Source organism: Ananas comosus, linkage group 7 (genome assembly GCF_001540865.1).
Source record: "Ananas comosus cultivar F153 linkage group 7, ASM154086v1, whole genome shotgun sequence".
NCBI lineage: Eukaryota > Viridiplantae > Streptophyta > Magnoliopsida > Poales > Bromeliaceae > Ananas > Ananas comosus.
In genome coordinates, this window is record NC_033627.1 from 11,334,858 (window position 1) to 11,352,928 (window position 18,071).

General features: G+C 31.6%; 1 protein-coding gene across 1 annotated transcript; it reads left to right on the forward strand.

Moving 5' to 3' along the window:
* Nucleotides 4,672–17,776, forward strand: LOC109712283. Its single transcript, XM_020235760.1, has 2 exons — nt 4,672–5,133; nt 17,187–17,776. Exons 1-2 carry the CDS (start codon nt 4,817–4,819, stop codon nt 17,455–17,457), a joined length of 588 nt encoding a protein of 195 aa, XP_020091349.1. The 5' UTR covers nt 4,672–4,816; the 3' UTR covers nt 17,458–17,776.

Consider the following 18,071-nt stretch of genomic DNA (forward strand, 5'->3'; position numbering starts at 1 on the left):
ATTGCATGAAGATCGGCCTTCCAACTTTCGTAAGGTGGAAGGTGCGGTCGAGTTTTGCTAAAACTTAATTTTCACACTACACTTTGATATCGTCTTAAACAGATTTAAAAAATTAGAATGTTGTTTAATCCACCTGTAAAACCTTACACGAAATAAACTTATAGGTAAATTTAATTATATCTGCAGCATCAAAATCATTAAAATCGAAGAAAACTATTCAATTTACTATCAATTTTAACTTAACAGAGTAGAAGACCTCTTTTCTTTCTATCAACACCAATTAGAAAGATATTGAGGTAAAAATAATGCCATGTACCAACTTATTTTTGTGAAGTTTTGAATACCAAATTTATCAGTTATCTGAAAATTGAGACTCTTTTGATATATTAATAAAGTGCAGGGTGATAATTTGAGAATGCAGGAGATTAATTGTGACAGAGATTGAAATGCAAAAGATCGAGCTTTTAAGTTTTAATAAAGGGAAAACTTCAAATACCGCCCCGCGGTTTCGCACTTTCTCACTTTAGTACCCTGTGGTTTAAAGTGTATCAAGTTAGTATCCTGTAGTTTCGCACTTTCTCACTTTAGTATCCTGTGGTTTAATATTTCATTAAATTATATACAAAAAACTTCAGATACCCTACCTACATTTATCGAATATTCATTTGAGTATTCTTTAGTTTTAATTTTGTCACTGATTTAAAAAAAAAAATATCCCGAAATGAATAATAAAAAGTGATACTAATTTGATACAATTTAAACTACAGGGTACTAAAGTGAAAAAGTGCGAAACCACAAGGGGGCATTTGAAGTTTTCTCTTTTAATAATGAACAATGTTATCAGTGTACCTAGCTACTCTATTGGTGTAAATATTGTACATTAGCCTCCCAAATACCCAGATTTATTCATTTGTTTTATTAAATTGTTTTATACTAAAATATTTTAAGAGAGTTTTTAAATTTTTGTATAATGGAGTATAAAATGTTACCCTTGTAACAGAATACACAAACAACAATTTTATTTTATAATAGATAAGCTTCAAATTGTCGTCCCGTGATATAGTTTATTTTCACTTTAACGCCCCTACGATTTGAAAAGGTTTCACTTTTCCTCCTACGGTGTAAGCTCATTTTAGCTTTGCCACTCCGTGGTTTTAAAAATTTCGCTTTCTCTTTCGGTGGTTTAGTACATTTTTTATTTTGTCACCATATGATTTTAATAAAATTTTTACTTTTTGGTGAAATAAAAATTAAACTATACGAGAGCAAAGTAAAACTTTTTAAACTGCGGGATGAAAAAGTAAAAATGAGCTGAATCACGAGCGGGCAATTTGTAGTTTACCTTTTCATAATTGATTCCAGATGAGCAAATAAATAAATAAATAAAATGGCGGCACACAAAGATATTTGTGTCGGTTTTACCTCCATCTAAAACATTTCTAGATATTTTTTAATACTAAAACTCTAAAGGACAATCAACATTAATGAGGGTTTATAATATTTGAATAGAAATAAAATTGACATGCAATAGCAGATGGAGAGAACTTCCAATTGGAAAGTTCTTTTTTTTTTTCAAAAAAATGAGAGAGAGAGAGAGAGAGAGAGAGAGAGCACAGGATTCATTTTCAGGGTCTGCTGGAACATTCCAAAACCCTAAATAATGCAGAAAAAGACTCACTTTAGCAACACTACAACAAAAACGGTCTATAGCGACACTTTTAAATGTAGGTACATGTCAAAAAAGTGCTGCTAGCTAAAATTACCGACACTTTTAAAAAGTGTTGCTATATGTGGGGTCGCTAGGTATATAGTGACAGTTAAAGAGTGTCGCTATAACCTAAAAGAGTGCTGCTAATTTACCAACAACTTATTTAAGCATTTAGCAACCGTCGAAACTCTATCTCGTTGGCTGCGATGGTGGAGGAGGACGACAGGAATGGCTCTTCGTCTAGAATTTCAGTGGATTGAGTGAAGAGAGAAAAAAATATGGTAATTGATTTTTCTTCTTTTTTTTTTCTTTTCTGTTTGTAATCGAGCCAAATGGACTGGGTGTGGTGGGTTGAGTAGAGTAATCTTTCATTTTTTGTTGGATTGGGCTTTATATTTAGGCATTAGTAGATGTTTTTTTAAGTTTTAGCATAAATGTGACACTTACTCAAAAGTGTCCCAAACATGTGTCCCTATAACCTAATTCTGTTGTAGTGCAACTAGACTCATTTTAGAGATTTCAACTATAAATTATTTGCGTGGACCGAGATTTGTAGACCGAAACTTTGAATTGCCATTTTTTTTTCCTTTAAATTGCACTTTTGGATCCCCAACTATGAAAATTCTTACATTTTGGACCTCAAACATCAATTTATTATAATTTCTTATTCGAATTTTTCAAATTTCTGTAATCGAGTCCTACAGTATGATTTAGTTGGCAAAATGGTGATGTACTACTATTGATGTGACAGTGTTATCATCCGCGATTTTACTATATTATTGCCACATTAACAGCACATTACTGTTTAATTAACTTAACTACTCTGTGGAGTTTGATTGCAACAATGTACAAAGTTGAACTAAAAAATTATAATAAATTAAATTTGAGGACGTAGGTTTCACGCTCTTTATAGTTTTGAGGACCAACAATGTAATTTAGCTTCTTCTTTTTTTTTCTTACTAGAGTATAAATAGACAGTTATGATGTAATACTTTCTATATTTGAAAAGTTAATATTTTTTAAAAATATTTGCCCTGAAATTAAAATTTGTTGAAAAAAATTATTATTTACTGCATGAAAAACAAATAATAGATCAAAATAACATTTTAGTCGTACAGAAATTTTTTGGTATTATAAGTCGCATCTGATAGATTACATATAGATATTGAATGTCAATTCAGTGTGTTTTTGCTTTCGTTTTGAATTACAGATATAGAATATTTCACAAATAAAAACTTCTGAAGTTTTTATTTTTTTGAAAAAAAACAGGAGAAAGAAACATTTATATATTCCATTCTACTTAATGTACATAATGAATTCTTTTCTTAAACCCTATTTGAATGCTAGAATAAGATGTCTAATAACAACTTATTTGATGTATAGATTTTTTTATATAATTTAAAATTTGAAGTGTGACCTTTAGATCTTGAAAGATTTCAACATTCATCATTTGATTGGGTAGTGTATTGAACCAATAAAATTATATATTTTATTCTGAAAGAATAGTTTAAAGGTCGAATTCAGTATTTACTCTCGATATTTGACCACATTTTTCATCTATCACTAAATACTAGATATTTACTCTAGATATTTGACAAATTAATATGAATGTGACAAGTGCACCTCAAAGATGCTTAAGGACTAAAATTTCTTGCTATAACTTCTATCCTTTTCTCACATAATGAGGGGCTTTTAGTAATTTACTATCCTATTGTGAAAGATATTTCTTTCACTCTCATGTGTCCCTTTAGTCATTGGATGCATCTGATGCTACATTTTAGAAATGCAATGGATAACAAACAGTGTAGCATAGACCACATTATATATTTATGGACTACATTTAAATATTTTAAGTTTCAATCAATTGATACAATCAAAAGTTTTTGAGTTTTAATATGTAGGTATTTTGAATATCATTAGACAAATTTTAATTTTGAGTCTTTTATAATTAAAATTTAGGAGTGCAAAGCATGACTACCATGAACGAAATGTGAATAGATCTTAATTTGATTAAATAGGTTATTCAGATGCGATAGTTTATTACAACTAATATTTATGCTTTATATTAATATTAAATTTTAAAATTTTTACATCTGTGTCTAGCACTTGAATATCTATTTCACCTATGTTTGACTCTATTGTGTAACTTTACATAATGTATAGAAAATTCTTCAATAAAATCCTAAAAAGAGGACTGATGACTTTGGAGAATTTAACTATTTTGCTCCAAAGAACACATATATACTAAATACTTCTATAAAAATTAGCACATATATTTGACTCAAATTAGGCCACTTTACATAATATATAATATAATAGTTACGAATTTAAAAATCGCACCCGCTGCAAAGCGCGAGTTTATTGCTATAGTTCATTGAATAACTTTCACCTTATTAGAGGGCGTTTGGATTGACGAATCTGTAAATCCAACGTAAGTCAAGTGTAGTGGTGTTTGAGTTTTCATGAAGTATAATTATTTTTTTGTTTTTTGTTTTGACATAATTCGTATAGTCTGAAAGTTAAATTCAATTACTTTTTCTGTTTGTTTTGATATAACTTGGTATTGGTAAAATTAATTTTTTGAGTTCCATCGTTTGTTTTGATGTATGTAAGTGGATCACGTTATCTCCTAAATATAATGGTAAATTTATTGCTATAAAATTGAACCTATTATATAATTAAATTTTTTATTATTATTTAAAGGTAATCCTAATTTATCATAAATAAGATAATTCTAACCTATTATAAGAAAGTAGAGTTTAAGTTTTACTATTTAATAAATTTTTTAGAGAAGGTTGAGTGTGGCGGGAGTCGAATTCGGCATTTTAGCGGAGAAAGTCGAGAGTAAGTAAAGTGGAGGTCTAACGTAACTTGAGCTACATTATATTTTTTATTTACACCAAAATAAATAACAAAATTGATGGAACTTGAGTTCTATCACTCTACTTACACCAAAACAAACGGACCGTTACTGTTTCTCTCTCTCTCTGTAACCTACTATATAAAAACCCTCCACTCACCTCTTATTACAAAGAGACCATTCACTATACAATCTACAAGAGAAGAGTTGAACAAAGTAAACGTTGTAGCATTACCCTCTCCATCCCCATGGAAGCAACCTCCTCTTCCTTCTCCTCGATCTTCTCCTCGTCGAGCTTCGTCGTCGACATCTCCGAGCTCGACGACCCGTGCTCTCCCTCCTCCTCTTCTTCTTCTTCTTCCGTTGATGCTGCTGCTGCGGCGGCGGGCAACGGAAGCGTCGACCCCTCATCCCCTTGCCCTTCTCCTCTTGCCTTCATGATCATATGCTGCGGCAGCAGGAGCAAGAAGGCGGCGGACGGGCGCGGCTCGCCACGACACTTCCTCGACAGTTGCTTTCTCTGCAAGCGCAGTATATCCATGAATTCCGACGTATTCATGTACAGGTTCGTGCATGCCATGCTTGGTATCCTCTTCTCTCTCTCTCTCTCGTGATGAAAGTATGAAACCATATCTATTTTCAGAATTGAGCTCATATATTTTTAAAAGTACAAAGTCATAGGTGCTAGTAGGTTTTCGGCCTTTGGCCGAAAATTTGTCGGATTAGGATAATAGCGGCCATAAGGTCTATAGTGGCCGTGATAAGTGAAATAGTATAAGTTAAGGAACATAATTTATCAAAAAAATAGATCTAACGATGAAAAACTTGTAAGCACTTGTTTGATAGTATAAATTAAAGAACAGAATTTATCAAAAGAATAAATCTAACCATGAAAAACTTGCAAGCACTTCTTTGATGCTTTTAGAAGCACGGTAGCCGGATTCCTATTTTTGCGCCTGACTCTAGAGATAATACCTAATATACTCTTCAAAACTTTAAAAATATCTAAGATAATTTTGATTAACCAAAATTTTCTTATTTATTTTCAAAAAAAATTTCAAATATCCTAAAAGTTATAGAGTTTACTAACGGGATTTGGGGTTCGGAAGGATGTTTTGATAATTTCATGGTAAATTGGAAAATTTTAAATGGTAGTACGAAAAAATAAGAAAAAACCCCTTTACTTTATTATCACCCTTGTAAAATTTGAATTTTTTTTTTTTTAGATAAATCGCACATAATTTACTTAAATTGTTAATCCATCCAACTAGCCAACATTTCAAAGTTTTAGTTTTACTATCTAATCTTTAATTTATTTTATATAAGTCAGTCAATGGCACTTCAACTTTGAAATTTGAATGAGCTGTTTTATTTTTATACATTTACTTTGTATAATTCAGGCAATTTTTGCAACTATAAGTTAACTAAAGTAAGTAATTAATTTAAATTTTAAAATTAAAGTACCATTAACTGGCTCAAATAAAATAAATTGAAAAGTTCGATAGCAAAATCAAAATTTTTAAAGATTGGGACCATAGTTCAAGTAAGTTTTGTATATTTTCTTTTTTTTAATGATGGTGAAAACATATGAGCATTACATATATTACTCTAAGAGTTTGTTTGGTTCAAGGTTCATAATATTCCTAGAATGTTGTATGTTTTATATTTGAAATGTCAAGTTTATTATGAACTTATTAAGCCGGTTGGGTCATGAGATTGTCTAGAACTCATACACTCTTATTATGGACCACTAATGATTGTTATAAAGTATAAAAATAAGAATTAATACTTTTCAACCCATAATAACCTAGTATTCCTACCACTCATAATTCTATAATAATTTCACTACTTCACTAATAACTTTACAACTACTCATTTTGCAATAAAAAGTATGAAGGAATATCGAAATATTACAAATAATGAACCGAACAAGACCTCATTATTTTCTATAAGATCGATATTTTGGGTTATGTAGTATCTATCGGAATCAATTCTAAACTTTCTCATTCCATGAGGTCGTGATCAGGTCGTTATAAGTTTGATCCGCCAATATTTCTAAACCTCTTCATTTTATGAGGTTACGGGTTCGATCCCTACTGCATATAATTGATCATTTGGATCCACATGCATACTCTCTAAGAATGGCACTTCTCCATCCACACAAGTATAAAAATCCCTAGTCCCTCTCTCTGCTGGGGTCCTAGTCCCTGCAAATTAATATCCTGCGATTCCTTTTCTAGAAGATATATTAAGTTATTTCCCATTTAGATTTAAATTAAATTAAGTTTAATTTTAATTCTATTTGATTTAAATTTTATATAGTTATTAAGTTTATTTAAAATTTTTTGTTAAATTATTAAGTATGACATATTAAATTACTAAACTACATATAATAATCAAGTATTATTTAACCAATATATATATATATATATATATATATATATATATATATATATATTTATTTGCAAAGAAAATTAAATATATTAAGAATATTTTATCTCAATAAAAATAATATCATTAGTGTGCGTTTGTGTCGGGTTATCCTGGCAAGATTACAAACAATCCTGTCAGAATTAACTACTATGTTTGATTCATCCGATATGTAATCGGTTCGATAATATAGCATTACAAATGGTGCAAAATTACACCAAAATATTACCGAGAGGCACTACAACAAAAACGGTCTATAGCGACACTTTTAAATGTAGGTACATATCAAAAAGTACTTGCTAGTAAAATTACCGACACTTTTAAAATGTGTTGCTATATGGGGCGTCGCTAGGTATATAGTAACAGTTAAAGAGTGTCGCTATAACGCTAAAAGAGTGCTGCTAATTACCAACAACTTATTTAAGCATTTAGCAACCGCCGAAACTCTATCTCGTTGGTTGGCGGTGGCGGAGGAGGACGACAGGAAGTTCTTTCGTCTAGAATTTTTAGTGGAGTGAGTAAAGAGAGAAGAAAAATAGATAATTGATTTTTCTTTTTTTTTCTTTTCTATTTGATGTCGGCCAATGGACTGGATGTGGTGGTTGAGGTAGAGTAATCTTTTTATTTTTGGTTGGATGGGCTTTATATTTAGCATTAGTAGATGTTCTCTTAAGTTTTAGCATAAATAGGACACTTACTCAAAGTGTCCCAAACTGTGTCCCTATAACCTAATTCTGTTGTAGTGAGGAAGAGGTGTGTATCTTGGATTACTCGAAATCAAGTAATATTGCATAGTTATGTAAAATGATAATTCTACCCTTTAACTTCCGTAACCCTTTCAATACGTTATTTTAAAAAATTAAATTTAAAATTTTGAATTGTCAACTTTTAAATTTTATATTTTGAATTTTAATTTTTAATTTTCAAATTTAAATTTTTAATTTTTAATTTTAAATTTTTAAACTTCAAATTATAAATTTAAATTTAAATTTTAAATTTAAATTTAAATTTAAATTTTAGATTTTAAATATAAATTTCAATTATAAATTCAAATTTCAAATTTCAAATTTCAAATTTTTTAGATTTTAATTTTAAATTTCAAATTTTAAATTTAAATTTCAAATTTCAAAGTTCAAATTTCAAATTTTAAAATACAAATTTGTATTTTAAATTAAGATTCTAATTTTTAATTAATATATATTATATTTAATTTTAGATTTTAAATTTATAAATTTATATTTTATTTTAAATTATTTATTAAATTTATATTATTTGTTCAAATTAAAAATTAAAATTAAAAATTAAAGAGTAAATCATTTAAATAAAATTGATAAAAAAATATTATTTGTAAACAGTAAAAAAAAAAAGTTTACAAAATATGATTAAGGGCAATTTATGGAAATGACTATAATTTATTGTCTAGATTACTAAATTTATATACAGAACTAAACATAGTAATACTATAAACACTGTAATCTAGCCATTACATTACGGTATAAACTAAACGCACTAATACATATACAGTATATCTAATTTAGTGTCACGCCCCGTATTGCACGTTCCCCGGGCACGCCGACAAATCCGCCATATACAAGAAAATTTTCTTGTATACAAGCGACAGCTGAGTTCCATATACAATAAGCCAAATTCAAAATACAAACTAACTCGCACTGACGAGTTAAACCACTGAATGTACATGACTCCAACAAAAACAACTCCTGCTGTAGGCACCTCTAGCTCGGCTCGTCGGTATGGCTCTAACTCCGCGCGCCTTACCTCGACATGGCTCAGCAACCGCAGCAGCCAAAGACGATGGCTTCTCAAAATATAGGTAACACTGGGCGTGAGAACTACTTACGGTAAAACACAAGTATCCTCACTGTGTGCCGCCCTCATAATCATCGGTCCACCCATTCTAAGTCTACAGGGGTAGCAAGATAGTAGGAAAACGAAAAGAAACTACAGCTACACTCACTAACACTATCTGACTAGCTAAACGACCCACTCACACTGCAAACCGTCTACAAGCTACCTCCACCACTAATTAGTCCTGTGGAGAGCAAGTCCAGAAAGGACGCAACGACACCAACGCGAACGCACAAACAGACTCCGGAGAGTACTCGTGAGCGCTACCCAACCGAGTATACAAGCGAGTCTCTGTCGAGCTCAATCAGGTCTCGCAGGCTAAAGTCAAAGTAACTGGGTCATAACTGGTCTACACCACCAAGTCACGTGCCCTCGGCACAATCTGATCCACAATGGCAACGCGGTCACACGTCAACGCCGACGAGCGCGCCCAAATGTCCGGAACACGAGTCTAAACACTACTGTGAAAAATAGACTCGTTTCATCCTCCAGCACGAGCGTAGAAGAATATCTAAACTACCTGGGATCCATCGACACAATACTGCGACGAACAAAAAATAATCAACGGCCGCCTGGGCAAGTCAGTTAGGTTTAATACTATGACGCGATCATAATCGCAAAGTTTTTCCTATAGCCTCAGTCTCAAGTCCAACATATATAATATATATATATATATATATATATATATATATATATATATATATATATATATATATATTTGCACAAGAAAATTAAATATATTAAGAATATTTGATTCAATTAAAAATATATATATTAGTGTGCGTTTGGTTCGGGTTATCCTGGCAAGATTACAAACAATCCTGTCAGAATTACTATGTTTGATTCATCCGGTATGTAATCGGTTCGATAATATAGCATTACAAATGGTGCAAAATTACACCAAAAATATTACCGAGAGGAAGGTGTGTATCTTGGATTACTGAAATCAAGTAATATTGCATATTATGTAAAATGATAATTCTACCCCTTTAACTTCCGTAACCCTTTCAATACGTTATTTTAAAAAATTTAATTTAAAATTTTGAATTGTCAACTTTCAAATTTTAAATTTAAATTTCAAATTTCAAAGTTCAAATTTCAAATTTTAAAATACAAATTTGTATTTTAAATTTAGATTTTAATTTTTAATTATATATATTTATATTTAAATTTTAGATTTTAAATTTATAAATTTCATATTTTTATTTTAAATTAATTTATTAAATTTATATTTTTGTTCAAATTTAAAAATTAAAAATTAAAAATTAAAAGATTAAATCATTTAAAATAAAATTTGATAAAAAAAATATTATTTGTAAACAGTAAAAAAAAAAGTTTACAAAATATGATTAAGGGCAATTTTGGAAATGACTATAATTTATTGTCTAGATTACTAAATTTTATATACAGAACTAAACATAGTAATACTATAAACACTGTAATCTAGCATTACATTACTGTATTAAACTAAACGCACTAATACAGTATCAGTAGTAATCTAATTTAGTGTCACGCCCCGGATTGCACGTTCCCCGGGCACGCCGACAAATCCGCCATATACAAAGAAATTTTTCTTGTATACGAAGCGACAGCTGAGTTCCATATACATAAGCCAAATTCAAAATACAAGACTACTCGCACTGACGAGTTAAACCACTGAATGTACATGAACTCCAACAAAAACAACTACCTGCTGTAGGGGCACCTCTAGCTCGGCTCGTCGGGTATGGCTCTAACTCGTGACGCCCTTGCCTCGATCCTGATCGGCCTCTGCAATAAAAAAAGATAACAACAGGGCGTGAGAACTACTGTAAAACAAGTAGGATAGTAGTAAATATATGAATAAAATCTACCACTATGAAACACTATACTATCATGCTCTACACTAACCAACTGTAGAAAATATCAAATCTGACCCAAACTAATCGGGACTGTAAGCATACCCGTCTCTGGGACTGTGAACACACCCGTCCCTGCCCAGTTGCGACTATTCAGCTACCTCCACACTATCTAGTCCGTGGAGAGCAAGTCCAACCGGCATGAGCGACACCAACGCGAAAGCGCAACGCCTGTCTCCGGAGTGGCACTCGTGGGAGCTACCCAACCGAGTATGCAGCGTATTTCTGTCGAGCTCAATCAGGCTCTACCTCAAGCCAAAATCCAAGTGACCGACTCTAACTGGTCTAACCACCAATAGGTCACGTGCCCTCGGCACAATCCGTCGCCAAAAAGACGATACGGGTCCACCGTCAACCTCGACGGCACCCAACAGTCCGGAATAGCCTGAACGCTACTATAAAAATGTATTCGGCATCCCAGCACGAGCGTAACTGAAAGCTAAACTAGCTGGAATACTCATTATGAGGATACTGCTACAGTATAAAATAATATAACGGCCCCTAGGGCTAAATCAGGTAGTGTAACTTGGGCTGGCAAATGAGCGAGCCGGCTCGCGTTCGACTCGCGTTCGACTCGATATTTGGCTCGCTCGAGCTCGACTCGAAATTAAATGAGCCGAGCTTGAAAAAAAAAAAGGCTCGAAATTCATTTCAAGCCGAGCTTGAGTATTACTCAGCTCGTTCGAATTAGGCTCGAAAAGCTCGAAAAGCTCGAATATATATATATATATATATAGTAGAGCTACTATGCTATCAAAAGTATAGAGGATCTGATACTTTCGATTTTTTTATTCTTAGATCAACCTCTTTAATCATTTTTTATCTTTGGATTAATACTATTATTATCTTGTAGGGACCCCTCAATCCTAGAAATATTATTTAATCCTAGGGGAGACCGCAATCATCCCAACCATACAATTCTTAATCAAAGGGTCAAAAATTCGAAAATATCAAATCCTCTATATTTTCNGCTCAGACTCACAAGTACCAGGCGATGTGAGACTCAACTCGCTAGCCCGTCATCCAGACCCTGGCTCAGCCGAGACTCATCTCATACTTCCGGCTGGTAATTGTCTCTGATACCATCTGTGACGCCCCAACTTCCCAGGGGGTCAACCATCCTAGGACTACTCCCGTCCTAGCACGCTTAACTCTCTTAACCTCTTGGGCCTTGCCACTGCCCAAAATGCTTAAGCCGGGTTAAGAGTTTAGCCCTATTATATCTCATATATAGGACTATCTGGGGTCTCACACAAGGCTCCAATTCAGATTATTAACAAGACTAAAACAATGAATCGAGCAATTGCGATACTCAAAAATAATTCCTCTAATACATGTCGACTATATAAGCACTTAGGAGTAAGCCGATGATTAACCCACCTCGCACGCTAATCCCTGGCAGCGGAACACTCTCCCAGCTGCGACACCACCTGCTGGGTCAATCACACTCCTCCGAGTCCAGAAATCGTCTAAGCTCGAGCTCTACGCAACAAAATTCACCGTTTCAGTCCAGGAATCACAGCAGCAAGGTACAATAAAGATTCGACTAAGCTAACCTCCACCAAATCCAGTAAGTAAGGGCTTCATGGATTCCTCTCGAAGTCCCGAATCCAACGAACCAAGTCCCGTCGAAAACCGACGCTCCTACGCCGAGTACGAACTGAAATACCAACGGTCGATGCTGGAAATTCTGCAAATCAGCACCAAGCTCGAAATGATAATACTTGAAGCAATGCAACGGAACACTCACCTCAAAGACTAATCGGACATCGACACGGCGTCGAGAACGGCGAAAACGCACCCTCGCCTAGCTTCCTCGCAGCGCTACGATCCCAACCGTACCCTTGAACGGCTTCGCGGCGCGTCGTCGGCGTCGAACTCGTGCTCGCGGCTACCTCCACCGAGCTCTTTGCTTCGGTCGAACAAAGAGAGAAGTAAAAAAATTAGGCAATGCCCACCTGATTTTGTTGATAAGCATGCATGGGTGCGCGTGGCATCCAAGCCACCTTAATTAGCATGCACGGGTGGACGTGGCATCCAAGCCACCTCAATTAGCACCAACCGATTTAAAAAATTAATAAGTAAATTAATTAATAAATAAATAAAACAAGGATACTACATTTAGAAATCTAAAATATTTGGATATATCAAAATACTTTTTTAATATTACATAACTCGAAGCAAACGCGCCCTTAAAGGCATCAAAATAGCAATCTATATGTATAAGTAAATTAAGATGTACAATTCATAAATATTTAGTAAAAAAAAAAGAGTTGTGAGACTCGACAGCAATAATTCAGAAAATTTGAACTAGAGATTGCAACGAATTGAAGTTTTTTGAGAACTAAAGTGTCACGTGCTCATAAACTGTAATTTATCCTTTTTTTTATTGACACCTACTCGATTTAAGTTTGTTTTCATTTGAGTTATTTCACTTAATTAAATTGGATATTTGATCAAATATATTAATTAGTAATTCTTTCATATTTCATGGCTCTAATTATAACTATTGTTCAGCTGAAAAATAAATTTCCGGTGGAGCCATTAATTTCAACAGAATATTCGGTTTAATCAAGTTATTGAAGTAATTTAATTCAAAATATAAGTTAATGTCTCATGGAATTAATGTTTGGAATCTGGTACTCGCCTTGTTATCAGATTTTGAGAATTCCCAGCCCGCTCCGATACCGACTGTTGTTAATCCGGTACCAATTATTGCCGTCGAATCAGATTTTTACCATAAATTCATCTTCTCAGCAAAAACTAATACAATCACAAAAGGAAAAAAAAATTAAACAGAAAAATATAAGGGTAAAATAAAATTCACTAAATAAGAGAAGATTACAACTGACTCCTCTTCTGCAATATAGTGGCTACAATCCGAGCCATCTTTTTTAATCCCTCCTACCCTTCTCTCTTATTCGTACATCATCCAAGCGCTTTCAACAATTTGCATATATAGAGCTATATATAAGACTCTACCCAAGATGTATCCAAATTCTAGAATAATTAGGATTCCTACTTCAATAATATTTAAATCTATATTTAATTTATCTACAATAGATTTAAATATTTATCATAATCTAATTAGATTTACACTCTAATTAATATTTAAATCTTAATTTATCTTCAATAGATTTAAATATTAATTCTTATCTAACTAAAAAATCAACTAGAAATCTAACCAAATTCTAACAATTAAGTCCTTGAATTAAAGTGATCAAGTATTAATGAAATTAGTTCATTTTCTCTAATGCATGCTTAAATTCAAATAAAAGTGACATATATTTTTATAGTGTTTAATATGAAAATTTTGATATTCTTAAGGTCAATTTGCATAAAAAATCCACTAGTTTTGGGCTTTTGCAAAACCGGGCTACCATTTTCGTTTTTGCAGATTCGGTCTACTTTTTCAAAAAGATGACCAAACTACCCTTCTTTCAAAATGCATAAGAAGTACATGTATTAATTGTCTTGAAAAATACAGCTGATAAGTCATTATTACAGTTACCTTTTTCTTGGAAAATAAAATTTTCATTAACATACAAATAAAATACTTTAAATAAAAAAGTAAAAAAGAAAGAATGGAATACACCTTAAATGGTGCAATATCGTTTCAAATTGTGCAATATTTCTTCCAATTAAATAGTGTAATATTTGCGTAAACAGTGCAATACTTGCACAATTTATATAATATTGCACAATTTTTTATACTAAATTACGAATAATATAGTATACTACGTGCAAATAATATAACATATTACAATATACTATAAAAATCATGCATTATATGTATAAACGGTGAATATTTTGTACTATTTGTACAAATATTTACACCATTTGTATAGATGTTGCACCATTATGAGAGAATGTTGCATCATTTGATATTATATTGCATTCTTTCTTTTTAAAAATTAAAATGTATTGTATATTAAATAAAGTGTTAAATTTTCTTGGAAATGACAACTGCTAAGTCATAATTATATGTACCTTTCTCGAGAGACGAGAATTCTCATTTAATTAAGATAAAATAAAAATTAAAATATTATTAATACAATGAAAGAGTGCAACATAGTCTCAAATAGTGCAACATTCTCTTCCAAATAGTGCAATATTTATGTAAATAGTATAATATATGCATCGTTAATATACATATTGCATGATTTTTATACAAAATTACGAATAATATAATATATTACGTGAAAATAACACGAAAATAATATAACATATTACAATATACTATAAAAATCATGCATTATATGTATAAACGGTAAACATTTTGCACTATTTGTACAAATATTTACACCATTTGTATAGATGTTGCACTATTATGAGATAATGTTGCACCATTTAGATGTTATGTTGCACTTTTTTTAAAAAAAAATTAAAGTGCATTGTATATTAAATAAAATGTTAAATTTTTTGGAAATGACAACTGCTAAGTCATAATTACATGTACTTTTCTCGAGAGACGGGAATCCTCATTTAATTAAGATAAAATAAAAAATAAAGTATCATTAATACAATAAAAGAGTGCAACATCCTCTTAAAGAGTGTAACATAGTCTCAAATAGTACAACATTTTCTTTCAAATAGTGCAATATTTTTAGAAATAAAGAGTGCAAAATACTATAAAAATCATATATTATATTATAAATGGTGCATATTCTGCACTATTTGTATAAATATTTACACCATTTGTATATATATTGCACTATTATGAGAGAATGTTGCACCATTTAGATAGTATGTTGCACTCTTTATTTCTAAAAATTAAAGTGCTTATCTATTAAATAAAGAGTGCAATTTCTTGGAAATGACAACTGCTAAGTCATAATTGCATATACCTTTCTCGAGAGACGAGAATACTCATTTAAGACAAAATACAAAAAAATAAAGTATTGTTAATAAGATGAAAGAGTGCAACATTCTCTCAAATAGTGCAACATCCTCTTAAATAGTGCAACATTAGAGAGAATGCTGCACTATTTCATTTTAATGTTGCAATCTTTCATTTGTACATATATTATATAATTTTTATAATATATTGTAATATATTATATTATTTTCGCGTAATATACTAAACTGTACGTAACTTAGTGTAAAAATCATGCAAAATGTGTATTAACAATGCATATGTTGCACTAATTATACAGATATTGCACTATTTTGAAGAGATTGTTGCACTATTTGAGAGGATATTGCACTCTTTCATCTTATTAATTAATCTTTATTTTTTTTTATTTTCTCTTGAATGAGGTTTCTCGTTTCACGAGAAAGGTACATGTATATAATTATGCCTTAGCAGTTGTAATTTCCAAGAAGTTTGACACTTTGTTTAATATGCAATAAAATTTAATTTTCAAAAAAAAAGAGTGCAATTCACATCTAAATGGTGCAACATTCTCTCATAATAGTGCAATATCTATGCAAATGGTGTAAATATTTGTACAAATAGTGCAAAATATTCACCGTTTATACATATAATGCATGATTTTTATAGTATATTGTAATATGTTATATTATTTGCGCGTAGTATACTATATTATTCGTAATTTAATATAAAAAATTGTGCAACATTATATAAATTGTGCAAGCATTCCACTGTTTATACAAATATTACACTATATGGAAGAAATATTCCACAATTTGAAACGATGCTGCACCATTTAAGGTGTATTCCATTCTTTCTTTTTTACTTTTATTATTTGATATTTTTTATTTGTATGTTAATGAGAATTTTATTTTCTAAGAAAAAGATAACTGTAACAATGATTTGTCAGTTGTATTTTTCAAGACAATTAATGCATATACTTCTTATGCATTTTGAAAGAGAGGTAGTTTGGTCATCTTTTTGAAAAAGCGGACCGAATCTGCAAAAACGAAAAAGGTGGTCCGGTTTTGCAAAAGCCCAAAACTTGTGGATTTTTTATGCAAATTGGCCCATTCTTAATTCTGCATGTATAAAAGAGCTAGGTAGGTGACCTTGTTTCTAAGGTGATGTATAAATTGTAGGGTTTAGAGCTAACTTACACTTTTGGTCCTCAAATTATGAGGTGCATGACACTTTTATTCTCAAACTTTATTCTATGGCAAAGTTTTTACTCAAATTTTGTGAATTGTGTAATTAAATGTTACAATCCAATTTTAACTATATATCAACGTATCAGTCATATAGATATGATATGTCATCTTAATATTGTCACGTCATCAGTCAGAACACTATTACAATACTTTCACATTAGCAATAAAAAGTTATAGTAAATTAAAATTTGAGGATTAAAATGCCGCACAGCTTATAACTTGAGGAGCAACTATGCAATTTATCCTTATTAAATTTAACTTTTACATATATATAGACACATTTTGGAAGAGAATCAACTATGCTTATATGTGCATGTACATACTATGTATGTGTATATAGAGGGGATGCTCCGTTTTGCAGCATGGAGTGCCGACAGGAGCAGATGGAGATGGACAAAGCTCTCGAGCAAGAACGTCGGCATTACTGTATTAGCTCTTCTTCTTCTTCTTCGACTACTGCAGTTGCAACTATACCTACGATCACAAACTACACTACTGATGAGAACTCTACGACGACGGGGAAGGGCAACAAAGGCAAAGTTATGAGCATTCGCAAGTCGTCAACCATGAACCTTACGGCTGCAGGCACTGCTGCTATGGTTGTTGGTTAGGTTACGTTTTCAGGATGCACGCATAAAACAACATATATGAGATGTATGTTTTTGTGTGTATAAGCGCGCGCACGGGAGAAAGAGAAAGAGATCCATGTGTATTGTTACTTTCTCCATATAAAGATTAACTATTGCTTGTAAGAGATTAAGAGGCCTATGGTTTGTTGTAATTGTAAATATAGTGTAATTGGAGTATGTGCTGTTGCTTTCTCCATATAAAGATTAACTATTGCTTGTAAGAGATTGAGGGGCGTATGGTTTGATGTAATTGTAATTGGAACTGTGCGCAATTAAAAATGCAGTAGTTATAATTGTAGTATTTTGTTTGTTTGGATGCATGTTATATAAAGTGTTGCAACTGTATAATATATTTTGCTTGTATATGGATATGGTAGAGAATTTTTATAACAACATTATATTATTTTTCACACATGAAGTGGTAAGTTTAATTACCTCTATATAGAAAACAAAAAATATTTTATGTTTATAAGGTTATTAGGAAGGTAAGGTGGCTTTTTATTTAGAGCAACTATTTCGAACTTCTATATTGACTTTTAATATACCTAACTTTTTAATTTGTTTGATTTAAATTATTTGATGGCTCTTTCAACATA

Coding starts and splice junctions, on each gene's coding strand:
- LOC109712283 (XM_020235760.1), top strand. CDS start 4,817: ATGGAAGCAACCTCCTCTTCCTTCTCCTCGATCTTCTCCTCGTCGAGC. Junction 5,134..17,186: donor TCCGACGTATTCATGTACAG/GTTCGTGCATGC, acceptor ATGTGTATATAG/AGGGGATGCTCCGTTTTGCA.